The sequence below is a fragment of the Peromyscus maniculatus genome, chromosome 4 (assembly GCF_049852395.1).
Source record: "Peromyscus maniculatus bairdii isolate BWxNUB_F1_BW_parent chromosome 4, HU_Pman_BW_mat_3.1, whole genome shotgun sequence".
Taxonomy (NCBI): Eukaryota; Metazoa; Chordata; class Mammalia; order Rodentia; family Cricetidae; genus Peromyscus; species Peromyscus maniculatus.
The window spans coordinates 10,873,967-10,896,620 of NC_134855.1; the positions used below are offsets into that span (position 1 = coordinate 10,873,967).

At 45.6% G+C, this 22,654-nt stretch overlaps 1 protein-coding gene across 1 annotated transcript in view; it reads right to left on the reverse strand.

The window, feature by feature from the left end:
* Positions 1–22,654, reverse strand: part of Med27 (mediator complex subunit 27) — a 181,981-nt gene that overhangs the window by 41,237 nt on the left and 118,090 nt on the right. Inside the window, exon 4 of the mRNA XM_006983375.4 lies at positions 15,400–15,493. Coding sequence (XP_006983437.1) covers positions 15,400–15,493 — 94 coding nt within the window. The remainder of the gene's footprint in view (positions 1–15,399; positions 15,494–22,654) is intronic.

Sequence of the window (22,654 nt, forward strand, 5' to 3'; positions counted from 1 at the left end):
CCTTCCTCCCCACACAGTAGGAAGTCAGGGTGTCTCTGGACAGAAGAACAACAGTTCACAAGTACCACTCCAGGGGCAGTGCAGAGGACCAACAGGGCAGAGGCAAGAATCCAGAAGGAATGAGACTGCAAAAGCCAGGGAAGAAAAGATGGCAGCTTCCACTGGGCTACTGTTGGAAGATAAACATGTCCATGCAGCATCTGGGAAGGTGTACTGTTTACAAAGGAAGTGTCTCTGAACTGTGTTTGGGATCACAGTGATGTGGTAAATATGTGCAGAAATGAAGAGTATGGAATGCCAAGATCTTCAGTAGGTACCCCTGCTTCCCACAGCTGGCTCATGTTCTGGGCACACCAGCCCCAAGAGGCAGGACTGCTCTTAGCTCCATCTCACAGAAGCACTAATGTGAATTCTGCTGTGGATGTCTTTCTGTATGCTATGAATATGTGTTGCTCTGATTGGTTGATAAATAAAGCTGTTTGGCCTATGGCAAGGTGCTTAGAGGCAGGAGGGAAATCTAGGAGAGAGACAGGAAGAAGAAAGGCAGAGGCGGAAGAGTTGCCATCCCACTGTCCAGGGAGCAGCATGTCATGGCACACAGGTAAAGCCATGGAACATGTGGCGACATATAGATGAACAAAAATGGGCTGAGTTTAGTTATAATGAGCCATAGGCCAGGGCCATGCAATTTGTAACTGATACAAGCCTCTGTGTGTTTATTTGGGTCTGAGCAGCTGCAGGACTGGGTGGGACACAGGAAAACTTCCACTACAGAATACAGTCAGCAAGTAGTCACAGGTACATGCCCAGAGAGGGCCGAGCAGGCACCTACTCAGGTGGAGTGGTTCTCCAGAGCTTGTGTGTACTACAGTTCCCACCATCAGGGCTGTGGGCAGGACTGCTTCTGACTACAGACAGCACAATTAGTGCAACTAATTCTAATTAAAGTCCCACATAATATAGTAACAAGGCCACAGGCCATCCTGGTACAGATTCAATGCTCATCCTTTAATCCAGCTGTCAACAGCTGGACTATGCACAGCACTAGGGTTGAAACCGAACAAATGCTATCTCATTCTGTGGATCCAATGAGAAGATTAATGGAAGGAAAAACCATATGTGTTGACTGGGATTAAGGAATAAAGTAAACTGCCAAGATGCACCACTTCAAAATGGGCTGAAGATTTAATACAACCCTGGAAGGTCTCAACTGTTTACATGCTTGGTCTATGCAGTGTGAATTTGGGCTAATGAGATTCAATTGCTGTGTATAAATCTGAATCAAGACATCCAATCATCTAAAGAACAGCCTGGACTCCCATGCTAACAGCTCTTCTAATGAAGTTGTGTCTCTGGAAAAATGAGGCATTCTTGCAGTGTATTATAGATGCAGTGGATGTTGAACGACAAGGCTCCATTGGGTCAAATACAAACTCTGAGGGTCCAGACTACCTACCGCTCAATACTGTTGTTTTCTAACAAGACCAACAACAATAGTTCAGGTTGTTTCTTTGTGCTGTGGAAGGATGTCCCTTGAGAACCCTTCTTTGTAAAGGTCCTGGGATCAGTAGCAAGGGCTATTATGGAAGGCTAACTACAGATAAGGAACACAACAGATGCTCACAGGCAGATCTCAGCCTTTCCTCTTTAGGATTGTCATAAAGGATGTGCACAGTGGTACCTCAGATTGCAGATACTGTCAAACGGTGCTTTAAAGCAGGACAACTCTTTAAGACCAGTTCGTGCCTCTTCTGTACACAGTGCATTCTATCAATGCAGGTGTATGAAGGGCTAGAGGAGCACAGAGGAGGGAGGGACTATCCAAGCAAAAGGTAAATGTAAGCATCATGAAAGGTGGTAGGTAGCACAGCCCATCTTAAAGAATACAGAGTGGCTCTGCCAGGGGCAGGTGGGCAAGGAGGCCACAGGCAGAGGAAACAGCAGGCACAAGAACAGAAGCAGGCAGGTATGGAGTTCCCAAGCTGCCAGGAGAAGAAGGAATGCTGCTTGTTGCAATAAATGCAAGGAGCTCTTGGCATTCAGCAGGTTGAAGCGAAGGATGCTGAATGTCCTGCAAGACACTGGCCTGCTTCATACCAGGAAGGATTGTCTCATTCAAGATGGCAATGAGCAACAGTGGAGAGCTCTGAGCATGGCCAGGCAGGAGGGAGAAGGGGAGGAGACGAGCTTGAAAAGGTAAACTGAGGCCAAGCTATCCTAACCACACCAGCATCTCTAAGGAGGAGGCTTTCTCTTGTATACCAGACAGAGACTGTGGAGTCATCACTCCAGTCGAAGGTGGAGAGCTGTATCTAGAGAAAAGGAAACCAGGAGACAAAGGAAAAGCAGAGGCAAGTGTCTGGGGACAGAAGCAAGCACAGTCAAAGCCAGCAGAGTGCTGAGGAGATGCCCGAGGAGGAACAGGCAGCTGTGGGGAGCAGTGTGCATGTGGTGCCTGCCCGGTGACGGGCTTCAGGAGAGGAGGGGCCGGGCTATCTCTCAGAGGCTGATCAATAAACATTTGTTACAGGACAAGGGGACAGCCTGGAACAGAATAAGGCCAAATTGGGGGCAGAATGTAAGATAAGTTATCTGGCTTGAAAACGGGCCCAACATTTACTACAGAATAAATCAAACTAGACAGCCCGAGAAAAACACACACAGAGTTAAGGCCGGGAATGCACTTTTCTGAATGGGGAACACACAGCTTCACCTTGCCTCAGAAAGGCCAACGCTAGCTGTTTCTACCACACATCAATCTCACATAATATACACAAATACTTAGAGAGTAACATCCACCACTATTCCCTTGGTGTTGGAATTGCCTTCTTCAACATTTAAATTCACTGCTACAGATGCCAGCCTAGGGAGGCAGACCTGTTGGGGAGGTGGAATCTTCGGGACACAGCAACTGAAACACATAGATGGAGCTGTGGGGTTTAAAAGGGCATCACTGGGAACGCTGGGGCTGTTGACTGCTGGCAAAGAGGTCAGCCTTTGGGGCAAAGGAGACAACCTGGGCTGCTTACCTCGGCTGTCATCAATTCAGAGTCAGTATTTTGAGGGGGTTTTAGGGTGAACTCAGTTGCCGCTAATCTGTAAAAGGATACAGGTACATACCTTGTCTGTAGAGGGTTGCCCTGTAACTAACTAAAGAAGCTAGAGATACAATGTATACTTACTGAACAGTTTTTGGGGAACTAAGAAAAAGTATAAAGTACTCAAAGAAATTAGAAAACAAGTCCAAACCCAAACCATTTGATCCCTGCCAGAATTTGACTTGGTGTCAGAGCCAGGAGCTCCAATATTCACGATGCTTTCTTTATGCTGCCAACCAGTGATGAGACAGTTGACAGCCTCTACTTCCACCCACCAGCTCGCTCTGCATCTTCCCCACGGCTGCCATGTTGGAGTACATAATCCACATTGCCCGATCTGTAAGCCCCTTGAAAGTCAACCAACACAAGCATGGATGTTCAAAGAGATGAACAGAAAGAAGAGGGAGGGGATGGGAGCTGTTCTGGGAGGTGCCAGAAATTCTGGAGACGACCCAGCTCTAGAACTTTCCCTGGGAATGAGTTGCCCTTTCCTCCAGAAAGACTCACAGGACATCATCTCACAGTGAAGCCGAGTCCTCACCCCTTAGGAGCTCAGAGCTCAAGTGAGAACTCTGAGGTTGGAATGGCCATTTCAGAACAGGAGTGGGTAATGCCCATGAAACACCTGCATAGAACACTGTCATCTCCACAGAACCCGAAGTCACCAGCCTTCGAAACAGTTCACTATGGCATGAGTGCATATCCCCACAGAAGCATGGAACAGATTTTAGCTCAGAGACTTCAGAAATTATAGGCACCCACAAAGCTTCTTGGGGTCACGGTCCCTTTTTAAGTCCATTTTTTAAATTTGCTCAGTCCTCAGTTCCTCTCTGGCTAAGAGCAGTGGAGCAGGCAAGGGGCCTGCACTCGCAGCAATGACAAGTGTCTGAAGACTCACTAAGATGGTAGCCCAACTCCCCATCCCCCAACTTTAAGCTCTCTTTCCCACAGCTGCTGTGGAGCCGCACTGAAGCCTCTCAATACTCAGGCAGACTCACAGGTGAGGACTGTACTCTGTGGGCTATGATGAATGATGTCATTATCTTGGTAGCCTACAGTCCCAGGTGTGGCTAGTGAGGGCTTCTTCAAAACGATATGTATGCCCAGTGACACTCTATGTCCCATCATTCTTGGGGATTTCCCCGACTTTTTGGTATATCGAGGCCCCAGGCTCATCTTGTACTGTCTTCAGCTGCTTACTCAAGGGATTCCTGCTAGCAAGACTGGCGTTTAGAGACCAAGATGTGGATGAGGGAGTTGCTCATTGTATTTGGGCTCTCATTTAGACCTCTGCAGGGTTGGGGCACACCTGCCTGCATGCATACATGGACACACCAGCATTTCTGTTTATACTAACATTCCCAGTTGCCATGTGACACCAAGCATTTATTGTGGCTTTCTTTCTACATTGGCAGCTTCCCTTCTACAGGAGCTTGGCTTCTATGGTCTCCTGTCTCTGTATGTGCTCCATCCTGAGTACGCGGAGCTCTAGACATACCACCCCAACTTCTGCAAAGCCATCCACCAACTACACTGTATGATTTAGTTCACAGCTATTACGGCACCCAAACAGAAGGTTGGGTCAAAACCCCAAGTTCAAAGGTTCTAAAGTTCCTTCTCTACTTTCTTCTCTGCCCTTCAAGGAGTAAACACATTATTTGACTGAAATATCCTTAGCTTTCTTTAATCCCGTTTTCATTCTTTTTGGTTAAAAACAAAAATAAAAAAGATAAACACAGCCTAGTCTGGACTTAATCCCAGAAGCCCCCGAGTCACTCTGCCCAACTCATTGTGTATCTGTCCACCCATTTCCAGCCCTCATACTTAACACACCTCTCAACTGCCTCCTAAACAGACTGCTCCGTTTCAGATCTAACCCTCCGTGTGTCTTCCCCTTAAAAATGGACACGTAATGGATGTCTGCTTTCTCCTTACAAAGAAGGGCTGAATTGAAAAAAGCATTTGCTTTTCTCTTTAAATAGCAGTATGCCCTGGAAGTCACTTCACATAGGTCACAGGTCTTTCTCTCATCTTTCAAAGATGAAAACAGAAGTAGTGTAGCTCTATTGTGTGGCTGTTTCACGATCTCCTCAGTCGTCGTCCTCTGAGCGTGCGGGTTATCCTAAGATCCTGCCGTTACAAACAAGCTGTAATGAACAGCTGCACACATGTGCTTCCATATTGCTGAAAGGGGTCGTCAGGGCCACCTCCTAGTGTAAGTCCTGCTGGTCAAAGGCAAACGCAGTTTTTCAGACACTGTAGACACTGGGAAGGTCCTTCCTATAGGTGGCCCACGTCACCATCAGCAGTGACAAGAGGCCTGTTCCCTTGCCTTCGCAGCAGACCATAGGGTGGCTTTTTCAGTTCTGCTCATCTGGCAGGTAGGAGACGGACCTCAATGTAGTTTTACTCTGCATCCGCAGATGAGGTTGGACATCTTCTCATCTATTTAAATACCGAGTGTGCTAATGGTCTCTTCATTTCAGATCCCCTTTTAATACTTTCCACTTGGTTTTTAAAATTAGCAAATGAGCTCAGAAACTTATCTCTGCACCGAGGACACTTGCCGCATATACTCCCCAGCTTGCCAGCGGTCTTGGTTTGCTAGGATTTTTTGTTTGTTTGTTCGTTTATCTGAAGCTACTTTTCTTCCTGTGACTGCAGCCCACTGACTAGAGATGCCACCTGACCATTTGCTTGGTTTCCACATCCATTCTGTTCTATTTCAGTCTTGTAGTCTGGTTGCCTATCTGCAAGCCGGTGCTATGTTTTTTTGACCCCTAGAGACTTCTAGATGTGTTTTAAGGAACACAGACCTTACTCTCCAAGCATCTCCCTTCAGAACTGATCCTATTCTTTTATGTGTACTTCTTTCCCCATGAGCTTTAGCGGCACCTTTGGAAACGCCTGTTAGCATGTGTATTATTAATTCACAGTTATTAATGTGACTGATACATGTGTTCTCAGTAACTCCGTAGTTAATATATTGTGTTTAGTGTTTCTGGGTATTCCCTCCCAATTTCCCCTCTTTTCTCTCCTTTATTTCTCTGTGTGTGTGTGTATGCTTTGTGACAATGTCTTATAGATAGCTCAGACTGACCTCAAATTTGCAGTCCCCGCCTCATCCTGCATGCTAGGACTGTATGTATGTACCATGCCTACTTTTTTTTCTTTGATGCTGGTGATGGAACCCAGGACCTCATTCATGCTAGGCAAATGCTCTACCACTAAGCTATACCCCTTTATTTTCTTTAGGTCTATAGTTCTCATGTTTACCTTTGTATCTCTATATGCAAAGCCTTCAGACCCCATTTTCTTATGCATCCCTTTAGCCTTTCCCCCATTATTGAAAACAGACCTTTTTCTCACATAATATATCTTGATTATGGTTTCCCCTCCCTCTGTTCCTCCCAGTTCCTGCCCACCTCCCCTCCTATCCAGATCTACTCCCTTTCTGTCTCCCATTAGAAAACAAGCAGGCTTCTAAGGGATTATGCTATGATAAAACAAAAATTATCACATCAAAGTTGGACAAAACAAACAAATGTGAGAAAAAGAGTCCAAGAGAAGGTATAAGAAACAGAGACCCACTCTTTTGCACACACAGAAATCTCATAAAAACACTAAACTGAAAAGCCATAATTTGCCTTTTTTTTTCTTAGTATCTAACAGTATCCTTGATTCTCACTGATGGCGTACACAAAAATCAGTACTTATTTCATCTGCATCCCTCATCTGTGACTGAACACAATGCTTGTAGGTTCTCTCTCTACCCTCATGGCTACCTTGCTTGTGACTTGCTCAGTATGCCCTGGGGCTGATCAGTCCACTTTCTCTTGGCTGGGAAAGCTCAACTTCCCACAGTCACTCCAGATAGGCTCATAGGTGCAGAATCCTGAAGTGGTCGAATGCTCCTTCTCTATGGCCTCGATGCTTGAGAGGACACATGTGTCCTTGACTCTTCTTTGAAAATTGTTGTCTTGCTTTTTTTTTTTTTTGAATTTTAATGTATGAATGTTTATCTGCACATTTGTATGTGCACCACATGCATACAGGTGCCTAGGGGAGGCCAGAAGATGGCGCTGGAACTGGAACTGGAGTTATGTGTGGTTGTAAGCTGTTCAACGTGGGTTCTGAGAACTGAACTCAAGTCCTCTACAAGAGCAGTAAACATTCTTAACTGATGCATCATCCCTTGTTTTTTTTTTTAAGATTTATTTTTTATTATTTTTGAATTATGTGCATGTAAACCTCCATGAGTACACGTGTGTGTGTGTGTGTGTGTGTGTGTGTGTGTGTGTGTGTGTGTGAGAGAGAGAGAGAGAGAGAGAGAGAGAGAGAGAGAGAGAGAGAGAGAGAGAGAGCGAGCATGCATACATGAGGGTGTGTGTATATGTATGTGTGCAGGTGCCGCAAAGACCAGAGATGTCAGATTTCCTGTAAGAGTAGAAAATGTTCTAACTGCTGAGCTATCTCTCCAGCCATTTGCTGTTTTGAGCAATATAATGCCAGTCTGTTTGGGCTTTTAAGTTATTTGTGCTACTGCTTGGAAGTTCTGAGCTATTGTTTTATCTTTGAAGCATGATGACTCCTAGACTCTGGATTAGACTTGGTAGTTCCTAGTTAACTATGCCTCGTTCCCAGTGGCCCCTGTTAGTGCTTAGATTCAGGCCTAGTCTTTATTTCTGGGTTTTCTTAGTTTCACACACTGGTTCTATTCCATGAGGCTCTTCCCAGAACTCTGACATAAGCACATGTGATGGTTCATACATGGTCTCTTCGCCCATGCTCCATACCAGTCATTTTTCCAACTCTACTTTGATCACCTTCTCTTTATTCTCTCGGTTGTCTGCTTTTCCTGGGGGGCTTGTTATTAGATTTTACTTGGATATGTTTTTATTTGTACCACTGAGTTCTCATTTTTCTGAGTAGAACCAGTGTTCAGTTCTTTTGAATCTATGACTGAAGGGTTTCTTTTTTTCATCTTATCAAATGTTAGTTGGAGTGTGGTGTTCTAATCTTCTGCTCTGTGGCATCTGTTTTCTCAGAGGCTGAGGGAGGTTTATCTCATCAGTATTTTAATATGAAATTTCTAAACATCTAAGAAGTTGAAAGAATTACAGAAGACATCCCCATACCTATGACCTAGGCTCCACAACACTGATAGGCTTCACCATGCGCACCCATCCATTTGTCTATAACCTGCTGCTCCAACTTGTGCCTTTGACACAGTTGAAAGTTGCAGACACCAGTACACAACTTCCCTAGACCCTTAGGCAGCCTAGCCAAGTAGAATTTAATGATCATTAAAAAATATTTGGATAAAATTTGTCCACAATTGCAATGAGCACAATTTTCTAAAATGGGACAAGTGCAGAATTTATATGATTCTTCATTGTGAAGCGTTTCTCTCCTTCCCTGCCAATGCCTGTGTCTTCTCTTCTATCAGTACTGCTCTAGAATTTTCTTAGGTGCGGTACCTACCGTATGTTTCATTGTGAGGCCAGTTTTCACTCTGTAGAAGGTGACAGGGATGGCACAAACAACAGCTCACTGGAATCGTTTGCTTGTTCCTACTTTCCAATTAAAAAGCACGGAAGGAAGGGCATTCTGGCTATATCTGTGGTATGGCTTTGTGGCTTTATATGGTCATGGTTTCTATACTGTGTGGAGGATATGTGAAGAGACTTGGGTGTGCATAGTCACCTGTAATATTTTTAAGAGCAAAAGAAGAGAGAGTAAGAAAAAAAATGATTGTAATTTTGTTCTTTACCCATCTTTCCTTCCTTTTTGGTGGTTGGTGAGGGATATTAAAACAAACTTCACATATCATGACATTTCTAATATACACATTTCAGAATCCACTTCTAAAAAATAATCTGGCTCCTTTGTTTCATTTCATAGCAATGAGGCCCTGACCACAGCCAGGCAACCACCAACATTTGACAGGAGGTCTGTGTGTCTCAGTCCAAATTCAGACAAGGTTGTACTTTGCCCAGTGCTGTTCAGTCCCCAGGCATCCGACTTTCTCTACTCATCTCTTGGTTACAGAATTAACTGGTTGTAGAGACAGATAACTATTTGGTGGGATGTCCCAAATTCTTGCGTTTTTATTTTACATCATGGGTTTTAGTCACTGATAAATTTCCAACCATGAGTACCATTATAACAAACATTTTAGAATGTCTTTTTTAAGATTGGTCTGGTACATCATTTGATACTCTTGTTGTTGTTGAAGAAGGCTCTTTTTTTTCCCTTCTTCTTCCTCTTCTTTAGGTCTTTGTGGTCTTTCCATGTTCTACAGGCTAATCTCAAATTCCTGGGCTCAAGTAATCCTCTGGTTGCAGGCTCCTCATTAGCACACATACCACAGTACTCAGCGGTTCTGATATTTGTAATACACTTCTTCTCAAAGCATTTTGGTTCTCATCATTTGGGTCTCAGGAGCTCTTTCTATTGAAAATGGCTGAGGATATCTAGGAGCTGCTGCATCTATGTATGGGTCAGAGCTATTGGTACTTAACTGCAACAGAAATGAGAACGAGCAGAGGCAAGTCTGAAGCACCAGAACACAGGGCCCCGAGAGCTCAGCATGCCAATGTCCCCCAGCATCAAGGAGCTCCAAGTGAGAATCGGTGAGAAGTGAAAAGGCGAGGGAGGCCTCCCATCTGCCTTAAAGGCAGTTTGACCTCACGGGCCCTGGGGAAGATCTCTGCAGCTTCTTGCCCTGAGATCACACTTTGGGAACTGCTGCCTTAAAAGAACGGAGTTGATAAACTGTCTTTTTGTAAGGTGGAGAAACAAGGACTGGGGAGATGGCGTACTGTATGAAGAAAGTGCTTGCTGTACAACCATGAAGACCCTAGTTCAGATCCCAACACCTGTATCTAGGTGCATCCACATCTGCAATCCCAGCACTGTGAGGGGGAACAGCTGGCTACTGAGGGCTTGTTGGCCAGGAAGTCTAGCTCCAGATTCACTTGGAGAACCTGTTTTGAAAAAGAAGAATTAAAGGTACTGTGTACCTTTAATTCCAGCCCCCAAGAGGCAGAGGCAGGCAGATCTCTGTGAGCTGGAGGGTAGCCAGGGGTGCATAGTACAGTCCTGTCTCAAATAAAGTAGAGAAGTAATTAAGGAAAACACTCAGTGTCACCTCTGGTTTCTACAAGTGCACACACGTGCACTTCCCACACATTCCAAATATAGACACACAAGAGTGGAGAAATGCAAAGACCATTTCCTCTTATAAAGAATTTCCATAATATTCAATATGGCATGGGTGGCCTTCAGGAGCGTCTGATGGACAGTTAAAATTAAGGCCTCAGTCTTTAGAGGTCTGGTGAAAATGTGGTATTCAGAGTTGCTAGTGGGTATAAATTAGTGCAACTGTCTGGAAAATACATCGGCAATATGGAAAGGTGAACACCTCCATGCCTGAGCCAGCCTTCCCAACCTCCACCTTGCAGTTTGGTGGGCTGCGCTTGCTCACTGCAGGAGAGCACATGTAGCAGAATCTCTGGTCTCCACCCACTCAGATGCCAGCATAATAAAAGTGTCTTAAAAATACCACCAGCCATTGCACATATCTCTTAGGAGGCAATAATCAGTCAAGAACCACTGACCTAATATACATACAAGTAACATTATACAGTCTGAGCAGACTGTCCTTAACATATTTAGGAACACACACACACACACACACACACACACACACACACACACACACACTCCCCACAATAATTAAAGAGGCCAAGAAGTTGAAAGAAAACAGGGAGTGGGTGGTATACTGGAGAGTTTGGAGGGAGGAAAGAAAAGCAGAAATGATGTAATTATACTATAATCTCAAAAAATTATTTAAAACAAACAAACAAACAAACAAACAAACAAACAAACAAACACGGTCCTAAAGCAAGCCAGTCCATGGTGAAAACAAGGAAACCCTTTAGCCTATCAGGAAGGACTAAAAACCAAGGACCAAGAATGCTCTGAGCAGAATTATTTATAAAAATCCAGAAACAAATCAAATGACCACTGAGAGAAAAATAACAGAGTATTTCCTATCAGAAAAATGAATAAGCTAACAATTTGAATAAAATATACTGAACAAACAAGGCTGAATGAAAAATTAGTCCTTAAAGACAACATGTAATAGCTTCCAAATACACTGAGTTAAAAATGGGAAAATGAAAACTTACACTTAGCAATGTAAATAAAGCCCCTTGAGGAGTGATGAGCAAAGGGAGGGGGTATGGTTTCCATGGGGGAATGGGAGGGTGAACTCACACATGCTGCACACTACACATAATGTGCTAGCTCTTAGCTGTGGCAGGCTTTATGTTACTAAAGATTTTAAAACATTAAAAAAAAAGTGTGTGTGTGTGTGTGTGTGTGTGTGTGTGTGTGTGTGTGTGTACATGTACACATGAGTGTAGGTACCAGAGGAGACCAGAAGATGGTGCTAGAGCTCCTGGAGCTGGAGCTCCAGGTGATTGTGAGCTCCCAAATGTGGGTGCTAGGCACAGAACTCTCATCCTTTTGAAGAACAGCAAGCACTAAGCACTGAGCCACTTCTCCAGCACCTGGATATTATTAAATAGATACGAAAGGGTCATACCTAGATCAGCAACAGCACATGTCATCAATAAAAGATTAGGATAAAACCAAATTACAAAACTTCTACAACCTTCTGAGCCCTATCCCAGCCTGGGAGGCCGAGCCTGGTCCCTGGACTTGGGTGGTTTTCTGTCTTCCATCTTTTCCTGGCTTCCTGCACTCCAGCCATCCTCTGGTGATTCTCTTTACCTGAGTTGCCTCCCTTGGACCTTGCTTCACTTACTTCCTGTGGGTCTGGTCTTGGTTCCCAGTACACTGCCCACTGCCTACAGCACCACTCTCTCCCACATTCCCAGCCCGCTTCTGCCCTCAACCTTGTCCTTGTAATAGAGGTAAGTCAACAGTGGCTGCTCTCTGCTCCTACCTTCTACCCTGCAGTGTAGAAGCAGCCCTGGAAGTGTGGGGACTCCAACATTCAGGTCTGTCCCCTTCTTGCCTGGTGCTTTAGCAAGAATTCACTCATGTATCAGCCTGATGCCAGGGCAGGAACACGCCAAAGGGCTGGGCTTCCAGGGAGCTCTGACGGTTGTCTGACTTGTGTCTGCCTTTTCTATCACAGACAATCCTGGAAGCTTCTCTGAGACCCACTTGTAGGAGCAGAACTGCTGAGTGTGGGGCAGTGGTTCTCAAGGTGTATGTGGGCAGGTTGTCATCTCGCCAGGAGTTTAACGTAGTTCTCAAAACATGCTCCACAGCTCCAGCTGCTCTTGGGGTACATGGATATGGAGATCTAGGGCTCTGCCTAGAGCCACCAACTCAGGATTTCTGAGCAAAGTGCAAGGAATGTGCATTTGTGAAACTGCCCAGTGATTCTGAGGACCACTGAGGTATGAGAGCTAGTGAACTCAGTGAAGAAATCCAAGGGGTAGCAGTTTAGTTGCTAGTAAGTTTCCCAAGGCCTCAAACAACTAGGGCAGAGTGAGATGGGACCATGTGTCCAATGGCTTAAGGAAGGCTGTGTTATCGAGGCAGGAGGGCTAAACATGTAGTTTAGAGATGGAGATATAAACCTAAGGTTTTTGTAAGTCAAATTAACATCTAAATAAAGATTATAAACTACTAGGGTATATTTCAAACATCACAGTGAAAGCTCCATTTTCTTATACCTAGTTGATCAGTCAAAAACTGGAGATGATAATGTTTTAAGTGATGCAAGAAGCTAGCAGCTTGCTCCAGTCTGACTCAGTTAAGCTCTTACAATATTTTGACTGTTGGAGGAAAATTAATAATGGGATGTTAGGCGGTAGATTAGCTGAAACTAAATATCAACACAGCTAGATTTATTTTTGGATGACTGAGCTCATCCCTTCAGAGAACAGAAACAGCCCTCATTATACCACGAGCCACTAACTCACACAGCAGCGGGACAGCTCCCAGTGAGCAGAGTGCTGTGTGCCGCACACAAGAGGCTGAGAATTGAGCTGGCACATTAGCTATGGTTTAGAATGTACAGACTGTAGGTGATGACCTAAGGCTCACAGAGACACCAGAGGAGACTTCACCAGCAACTGGCTGGCTGGTCAGGAACAAGCCAGTTCAGTCCCCAAAGAACAGTGGTAGGAGTAGAGGGTAAATAAAGCTCCGCTCTAGCCAGTAAACCAAGGCACACCCCTGAGGTCAACCAAGCTTTTCTATCCTTCCTGTTTCAGCTGGTATTTACTAGGCACTTACTTGCCCCTAGCTGTATCCTAGCTTGCACACATGTGCTACCCAGCTTACTGTCCACACGGTGAGGAGGGTCCCAGTGTGTTTTCCAGGTCAAATGTCCTGGGTGGGTGGTGATGGCTCCTGTTTCTGAGGTGCCTGAAGCCATGGTGCTTCCAGACCAACAGTGGAGAGCCGCTTTGGCTTTGAATGAGCCAAATAGACCTAACTGCCTAAGACAGAAGCCTCACAGTGTCAACTTGCCCTGTTTGCCCCACACATTCTACATAGTGGAGAGGCTGCCATCTAAAGCTGTGGGACCCCAAATTTTGAACAGCCTGGCAGTGATCCCCCAGAGAGTGAGAACGCAAAATGGGTTCACCCAAACCTGCCTTTTGTCAATGGACTGACTGGGTCAGCAATTCTGTTCCCTATGCAGATGCACAGCCAGCCAAGAACCTTCTCTCTATTGGCAGAAACTGGAGGCTTCAACATCAGTGGAATTGGTGGAACTAGGACTCAGACTGGGGATTAAGACTCTCTCTCTCTCTCTCTCTCTCTCTCTCTCTCTCTCTCTCTCTCTCTCTCTCTCTCTCTCTCTCATATAAGATACAAAGCTGGAAATAATCCCAGCATGTCTTAGAAAACTGCTCAAATGGACTTCAGAAATTATACATTACAATACACATTATATTTACAAGTGAAATATTATCGCAAACTTAGCAAGTTCACATCCTTCCATTCACTGGGCAAAAATAAGCACGTACACACAATCAGCTTTTCCAAGATGAAGGGGCTGGGTGAGGAATGGCTCATCTGGGTGACTGGTGATCCATTAGGTTAGGCACAGGAAAATGCCATAGCAGGGCGAGTTCACATGGGACCCAAGGCAGCAAGATTACATGCAGAGCCTTGCCTCCTCAGTGCCCACCAAAGCCCATCCTTTGTACAACATACTACCAAAAAACATGTGTCCCAGGAGGAACCTATCACACATAGACATCAGAAACCTTCTCATAGACACTACAACACACCCCTAGCCCACTGGACTTCAAAGCATACCGTCTTTGGTCAATTTATGAAAATACAGATGTCAGTGGACTGTGAGGCCAGAATGTTCAGTGCAAACCCATAAAAAACTACAGAATCAGAAATTGTTGGTGACAAGGGTCCTAAACTGTGAGGGTGGTAAATGACTTTCATAGTCCATGAAGTCTTGAGGCAACATAATGTTTGTTCTTTTTCACAGGATAGCATAGCTGAGAACTGCTCATTCTAATCTCTTAGGGAAAATATAAAATTTACCCCAACACTGCTGGAGAGGTTTTTCACATGCCCTGACTCGAGGTCAAATAGCTTATGGTGCCTTCCCTCTCTTGGTAACTCTCACCGGGGCTGCAATTTGCTCAAAAGCAAGGTTTCAGAGTGCAGAGTTGTTTATCCTAAAGCGGTGGGTCCCAACCTATGGGTTGAGACCTCTTTAGGGGTCTAACGACTATTTCACAGGGGTCGCCTAAGACCATCAGAAAACACAGAATTTACATTATGATTTATAATAAGTAGCAATGAAAATAATTTTATGGTTGGAGTCCCCACACCATGAAGAACTGTGTTAAAAGGTTGCAGCATTAGGAAGGTTGGGAACCACTGCTCTAAAGGATGCCAAGAAAGAAAGCATTCTCCTTGTTCCTGAACTGGGATTTCATCTCCAGTGTCTAGCGCTTCTATAACAAAGAACCGTGTGTGTGTGTGTGTGTGTGTGTGTGTGTGTGTGTGTGTGTGTGTGTGTGTGTGTGTCTCCACATGCATTCATGTGTGGAGGTCAAAGGTGGGTGTCAGGTGTCACTCACCACCTAATTTTTTTCGGACAAGGTCTGTCAAGGGCTCAGCCCCTCCCGCCTCTGTCCTCCAGCACTAGGCTACAGCATGTCACCATACCCAGCTCTGACACTTCACTGAGTCATTTCCTCAGCCTCTACAGGACACTGAGCTTCCAGACAGGTTCTCCTCCACATATCCCCACACACCGGCAAGCAGATCTTACCAGAAGCATGGCTGAAGTCCCATTGGGTCTGGACAAATGAATGGACATTTCTGGAAACATCCTGTCAATGCGGCTGATCACATCGTCGACGTACCTGGGTGTGGAAGAAGTACATAAGTATGAACTGGAGTCGTGTTGGAGGCTGGAAATCCACAGGCATGAAGACTTCATTTCATACTTAATACCCAACTTTTAGGTGTTGTGATACCTTTTGAAGAAGACAAGATTACAAGGCCCTTTATGAAAACATGTCTTTTTTCCTCCCATGACCCTTTGCAAAGGGGCTCTGTTTCAAGGGATTATATTTATATTTGAAATAGAGTGCCCTGAATGCACCCTGACTTTGCACTGGGATACGTATGTCTCCTCTACAGGACTCCACTGTGAGCACAGCCCTGGGCTTCAGCCATGTCTTCTTTAGTCGGACCTGATAGCTGTGCTTTCTGTTTCTTGGATTGCTGTTTGGCTTTCATTTGCTCTGCTTTCTATGTCTCTATTACCACTTTATTCCTAAACTCCCTGAAAACCTCTCTTAGTAACAGTCAGCTATATCAGGCGAGCTAGAAGCTCCATTTTCACCTCTTGGCTGGCTGGCATCTCCCAGGGTTTAATACTCACTCAGACCACTGGTATTAAGCAATTGGCACGGTGCCAGGCACTTATTAAGGACTCACAGATGACAAGTGTGCTGGCAGGTGGTCCCAAGAGCCCTCCTGCCCTGCAGTGGAGGCTCACTGGGAACATGCTGGCCCACAGCACACACAGAGCTGGCTCTGCTCCCTACACAGAAAACCATGCCAGCTCACTATCTAGTCACACTGACACAAAGGATGTGTACAATTCACCAGCTAAGACCCAAAACTTCCCATTAAGGGATCTTGGGATGGGTTTCACATCCACTGGATGTAGCAAATTCAATTACACGCCCATTACATCAAAGGACACGCTAAGGTATACTTTCGGGGGGAGGCAGAGCTAAGCTCCTTGATCACACGACACAAAATTTCAGTTAGAAACCTGGACTCATGAGAGACAGCACACAGAAGAACGGCGTCTGTTAAAGTGCACCCCAACATTTCTGCTAATGCAGTCAGAAAGCAGTTCTCAGGGTTTCACGTGGAAGACGCACAGGAGAGGCAGTGGGCAGGTGGGAGCAGGGACAATCGAGAAGAGGTGTTGCTGTCTGGGGTGCTCCTGGAGAAGGTGGCAGCAGGGCTTCCGATAATCCTCAGGTAGCTCACAGATTCTGTGGTGCCACACCAGCAATGACCTCCCCCCCCCCCTTGAGGACCATCATGTGAGGCTTGCCACTACAAGCTGAACTTGCTCCAGGCATTTCCTGAAGGTAAGCCCCCCCCTATTAAGACGCAGCAGCTTTGAAAATGTCATTCCTGAGTGAGTAAGAACACTAGTCTGCGATCCCCTTGACTCACAGCCTCACAGTACATCCTGAGATCTAAGCAAAAGTGCTATTGCAGAGGTGACTGGAAGAGAGGAAGGCATCAGCGTGGCACTGCTCGTGTCTACTGGACAAGCAGAAGATGCATGACAAAACCATGCTGGCAATGCTCATCTTCAGATACTTTTCCTAATCTATATGTGTGGTTTCAACCCATTTCTTCAGACTCAGCGGAAGCAAACAGCCTCTGTCCTATGTGAATGGAGGTCATTGCTAAGTATATGCTAATGTGAGGGGCAGGCAGTGTCTTCTGCATAGTCCTCAATCAATAGCCATCATAGCTCTGGAAGGGAACTCAATGAATATGCACAAGTTCAGCCCAAAGACACATCTTTCACCTTGAAACCATCAACATACCACTTGGACAGTCCGATTCCTTAGCAGGCTGGCAAGCCTGAAGAGAGGGTTAGGTGATGATCCTGGGCCACACACAAAGCTGGAGCCAAGCCCACCTTGCACTTTCCTAGAATTCCAAACCAGCTACCTGGTCCAGAGTGGGCAAATAGTAAGCACCCCCGGCCATTCTGGACCCATGGGGACCTTGCAGAAGAGAGTTCCTAGGGAAGGGATCTCTGCTGGCACAGGAAAGTTAAGCAGCCTAGGGTGGGTTTTCTGTGGTTTCCTTCTGCCCACCCACCTGCCTGTGATCTTAGATAAGGCTCAGCAGACTCATTTGAAAATTCCATTGAGCAGAAATGAATTCTGAGGAGACTGCTTTTCTTCGCAGGCCTAACATAAAGGAGATGCCGATTCCTTTGTTACAGGTGACATTATGCATTTGCCAAAAAGAGACCAAAGAAAGTCAGCTGCACCTTTAGCTGAGGAAAACAGTGTCTAGATTTTAGATGCAGAAATCAAAACACTTCATTTTTAAATAGACCCAGCCTTAGAGATACAAATGAGCCACTAGTAACTTGACAGAAACCAGGGAGCCTTGCCACACCAGATTAGAAGTCTGGAGACAAAGTGGCTTTCCTCCTGCCCAGAATGGGGGCTGGTATGTCGGGGGTGGTCTTTGGTAGTGCCCCTAGGATGCTGTCTCCCAAGCCACTGGGCGGGTGCTGCTTGAGCCTGCATGGAGCTTGTAGAGTGTGGCGGCAGCAGCAGCAGCGGTATCGTGGGCACCCCGCTTCTAGAGCGGGGCTAAGGACAGGTAGGAGCGGCTTGCTCTCCTCCCACACTGCCACCATATGTCACACTCTGCTTTGTGGCAGATCAAATTACTTTAATTTTTACCTTTCGAGTGCAGGCAAACAAGCAGCCACACCGCAGTGGTGACGAGTCCACACTTGAGCAGACGAGGCCCGCATGGAAAGACATTAATTTGGAGCCAAATTGAGCAGTGAGTCACAATTTGCACATATCTGTCAACCTGTTAACAGGGTAATAACTTGGAAGGATTGCTGTTCCTATTTACATCACAGGAGCCTTTCAGAAATGGAGAAGCTGCTGAGCTCTCCTTTACTCTAACACTCGGCCAGACGGCCTAAGAACTTGCCTGGAAACACAAAATTCCACAGGTTCAGAGCAAGGTGTGGATCTTAATTTCAGTATTTTCAGGCAGAAAGTTAACTTTTAAGCAACTAGTGTGTCCTGTTTCTCTGCCCTAATGAAGAAGGCCAGGCACTCAGTGGTTTCTGAGATAAAGCTTGTACAGAGCAAAGAGCAACTCCTCCCAAGGATCCCAATGGCTTCCTGGGACTGGACGGCAGACTCACGGCTCAGTGTCTCTGGGGCAGCAGAGAGCACCCTCCCTACCCCGCCCCCAGACTCCACACTTGCCCCTGGGCCCTAGGCCTTGTTTTCTTGTTTTTTAAATGGCCTTCACAGGAGAACTGAAGAACACTGGGGCCCCAGAAGTCCTCTCACCCAGCAACCCACTGGTAGTATCACCAAGGGGCAGTCCTCAGATAATACCGCCTCACAAGGCAGTTTGTCCTGTAGGACGGCCAGCATCTTCATGGAGCCACACCGCATCAGCTTGGCAGACTGCTACTCAGATACTTCCTCCAGAAGCTGAAGGCCTTTTGTGAATATGTAAGACTGTGGGTCTTTCAAATTCCTTCATCAGCACTTTTTAGTCTTTCTTGGGTCACAGGTCCCTAGGAGAAGGTACTGAAAACTAAAACTGATGTCTGCATGGCATTTTACATACAACTCTCTGCAGTTTACAGTTCTTAGAGTCTATTTGTGGACCCTGACTGAAGTATCCCTGTCTAGACTCTTCCAGAATTATTATTTTTTTTTTTTTAAGGAAAGGTATTTTCATGGAGTGGGCATTCTGCTGCTTGTATGTATCACTGTATCAGTCACTCACACAACCTTGAAAGAAGCACAATTTTGGTAGTGTGTATAACATCAAACATTTGTGTGGCTCTTAGAGGCATACTTCTATAATAGAACTGTTAGGTGAGGTGAGTGTCTTTACTTTTTAACTGACAAATTAAATATTGCACATATTTACCCTGTGTGTGTGTTCTGAAATAAGCACACATTATGGAATGGCTAATATCAAGCTAATGAATACATGCTTTACCTCACATACCACTTTTTCTGTCAGCAAAATTTTAAGTATGTGATAAATTATCACTAACTCTAGCTGCTATGCTCTATGATGGACTTTTTGAATTTATTCCTGAGATTGTATCCTTTAGAAAACATCTCCCCTAGTTGCTCCCCCATTCCCAGCCCTTGGTAACCACCATTTTACTGTCTTCTTAAACTCTTTCAGATTTGACACATGAGTGACACTTTGTAATTTTCCCTCTGTCTGTGCCTGGCTTATTTCATTTAACACAACAACTTCTATGTTCCTTCAGATAGACATAGACAGGGGTTCCTTCTTGTCAAGTATCCATTGTGCCCACACCATGTTCTCTTTATCCGTTAATCCGCTGGTGGACCGTCTGATGATCCTAGATCTTGCCTATTGTGACTAACACTGCTGTGAGCATGCCAGTGCAGATGCCTGTCAATGTTCTGATCTTACAGTCTGTCAACAGACATCCAGAAGTGGACCACTAAGTCACAGGCGACTTCTATTTTTAGCTTTCTGAAGCACGTCCACACTATTTCCTGGCGCTCACTTACATTCCCTCCATCAGGGTGCAAGCATCTCTTTCCCCATATCCTTTCAGCACCGATCTCTTGTAACAACTCTCTCTGCAAAAAGGGCATGAATCTGACTATGGGTGATCAGTTTTACAGGCAAAGCCACACCACCATGCCTTCTAGATGGAAGTGTGCCCTGCTTTCTGAGCCACTTCTAAGGAAAGGCTCAAAAGGGACTGAAGTCTCAAGTCCTCAGAGGCCATGGAGATCCTTCAAGGCAGCTGTTACCTTCTAGCCTTAGCTGCCACCATCTTCCCCCGCACTGAGCAGTTCTTCTGGAACACTCTTTGCTCAGATGAGCCCCCCATAAAGCCCTGGTCACTCTTCCTTAGGCTAACTTCCTCAGGAAAGCCTTCCCTGGCCCTGCCCTTGTTCCCATCCATCAATCAGTACACCCTACCTCATACAGCACTTTCAAATTCTGTCACCTTTCCATATTTGTAATTACACAATTTGCAAGTCATTATTTCTTTAAAGACTCACTTCCCTACAGGATCCTTTAGGATCACGTGACTGCTCTCTTCCTTGCACTATCCCAGCCCTTTGCCACATTGCCTGGTTCCTTACATACTCGTTGAACGGGTAGACAGTACATTAGAGATTGCCACATGGACCCAGGCTAGGTCATTATGCAATGAGATGTACAGTTCTCTGCAGCAGATGAAGAGGCGAGGCGTGGCAGAGGTCACTACATTAGCCACAGAAAGTCATGCTCAACCACAGCCAGAGCTCATTGCAAAACATACCTCAAAGAAAGCAGCAGAGACCCTTTCAAGTCTTGAGGCTTAATGACTGCCCATAGAAGCCCTGCATCTGTTCTTGCAGAAGCTTAACGCCTCTTAGAAGCAAGAGCCTTCTAAAGAAGCACACTGTACAGACACACTGGTTTTAAAATGCCACTTTTAATGAACTAATTAATTCTGCAAAACAGTAGTACAAAGATGTACACCATCAAATTGAGGCAACAACACCAAAATGATAACAACAGGGAATGGGGAAGACGTTTCTAAAGATAACACTTCTGCAAAATATTCATTTTCTATTCTACATGGTAAGATACATTGCAAATGATCTGTTATTAAAGACTTAACATATTAAACTGGACAGATGGCTTAGCGCTCTAAGTCTGACCCCTTCTCAAAGGGGGAAAAAAACACAACAAAGAAACCCCAACCCATAAACACAACAAACCTGGCCCCGAGCCAATGATCTCATGTTAGTGTTATACTTAGCTGCTCCATCCGGATTTAAATAGCATTTATCCCACAGTGTGTAAGATCCATGCTGTTCATTTTCTCCACCCATACACACCCTCAGAGCTAGGGATGCATGTGTTAATAATAGACTACTTTTCTAGAGAGGGTAAAGCTAGGAGTGGCCATGAACAGAGACATCTGTAGGATCTGGAAGTGAGTGAAGATTTCTCTCCACACCTGTCCATACCCACGAGCCTGTGTGGTCTCTGACAGTGGGCGGAACAGATGGGGGCTTGTCTAAGTGACTTCATGGGATCGAGCTGGCTGAAACTACCACTAGCCATTGATGCCGAAGGAGGAGACTGGAGGTGCAGGTCAATCTTGCTCACATCCACATTTGTAAAAAAAAAAAAATGTCAGCACTGAGGCTTGCAAGATGTCTGGTTGTTCTCTCAAGAAATGAAAAGCAATTTCTAAACTGTGTGCTGGAGGCAGGAATAGGTATACTGAAGACAGAAACAGGAACCTTGCTCAGCTTTCTCCATTTCTGAACACTCCCTTCCCATCCCAACACGGATAACTACTAGCTGACTCTTCCAAGGAAAGATGCTCACAAGCTTAGTCTCCTTGTGAAATTCCACACCCATGTGGGAGCAGCCGTAAGTCTGGGGAGAGTGGCTTCCTAGGAATGAGAGTGGCCAGGGGAGAGTGACCCTGCTCCCTACTTGGTAGCTCATGAGTGTGTGCACATGTTCCCTGAAGGTGAACACCCAGGCAAGCAAAGAACTCACTACTCCATCTCCAGAAGTTGACCAGTACAGAGTCCCAGCACACACCGAAGCCAAACCCGGCTGCTGTCTGTCCAGCAGCCTTGCAGGTTCCTGGGCATCTTATAAACTAAACCAGGCAAACAGCATCAGGAAAGGAGACCTTTAACAGACTGTACTGGCTAGTTTTATGTCAACTCGGCACAAGCTAGAGTCATCTGGCAAGAGAAACCTCACTGAGCAAATGCCTACTTAAGACTGGCCTACAGGTAAGTCTGTAGGGCATTTTCTTGATTAATGACTAGTGTGGGAGGACCCAGCCACTATGGGTGGTGCTACTCCTAGGCAGGTGGTCCTAAGTTGTGTAAGAATGCAGGCTGAGCAAGCCACAAGGAATGGGACAGTACGCAGTGTTCCTCCATGGCCTCTGCTTCAGTTCCTGCTGACTTCTCTCAGTGATGGAGTGTGACCTGAGAGTTATAAGATGAAATAAACCCTTTCCTCCTCAAGGTGCCTTTTAATCACAGAAGGAACCTGATTTAGACACACACCTCTTGGAGTGACTTAGAGAAGGAAGGGACTTTGTAAACCGTTCCCATCATCTACCTCTGCATTCATAGTTGTCCATATGAACATGTTCCCAGAGTGATGCTGCACACGGAGGGTGGAACGCCACCCCACCCCGAAGGCTTTGAGGGGACAAGACAACTCAACTGGCTCTT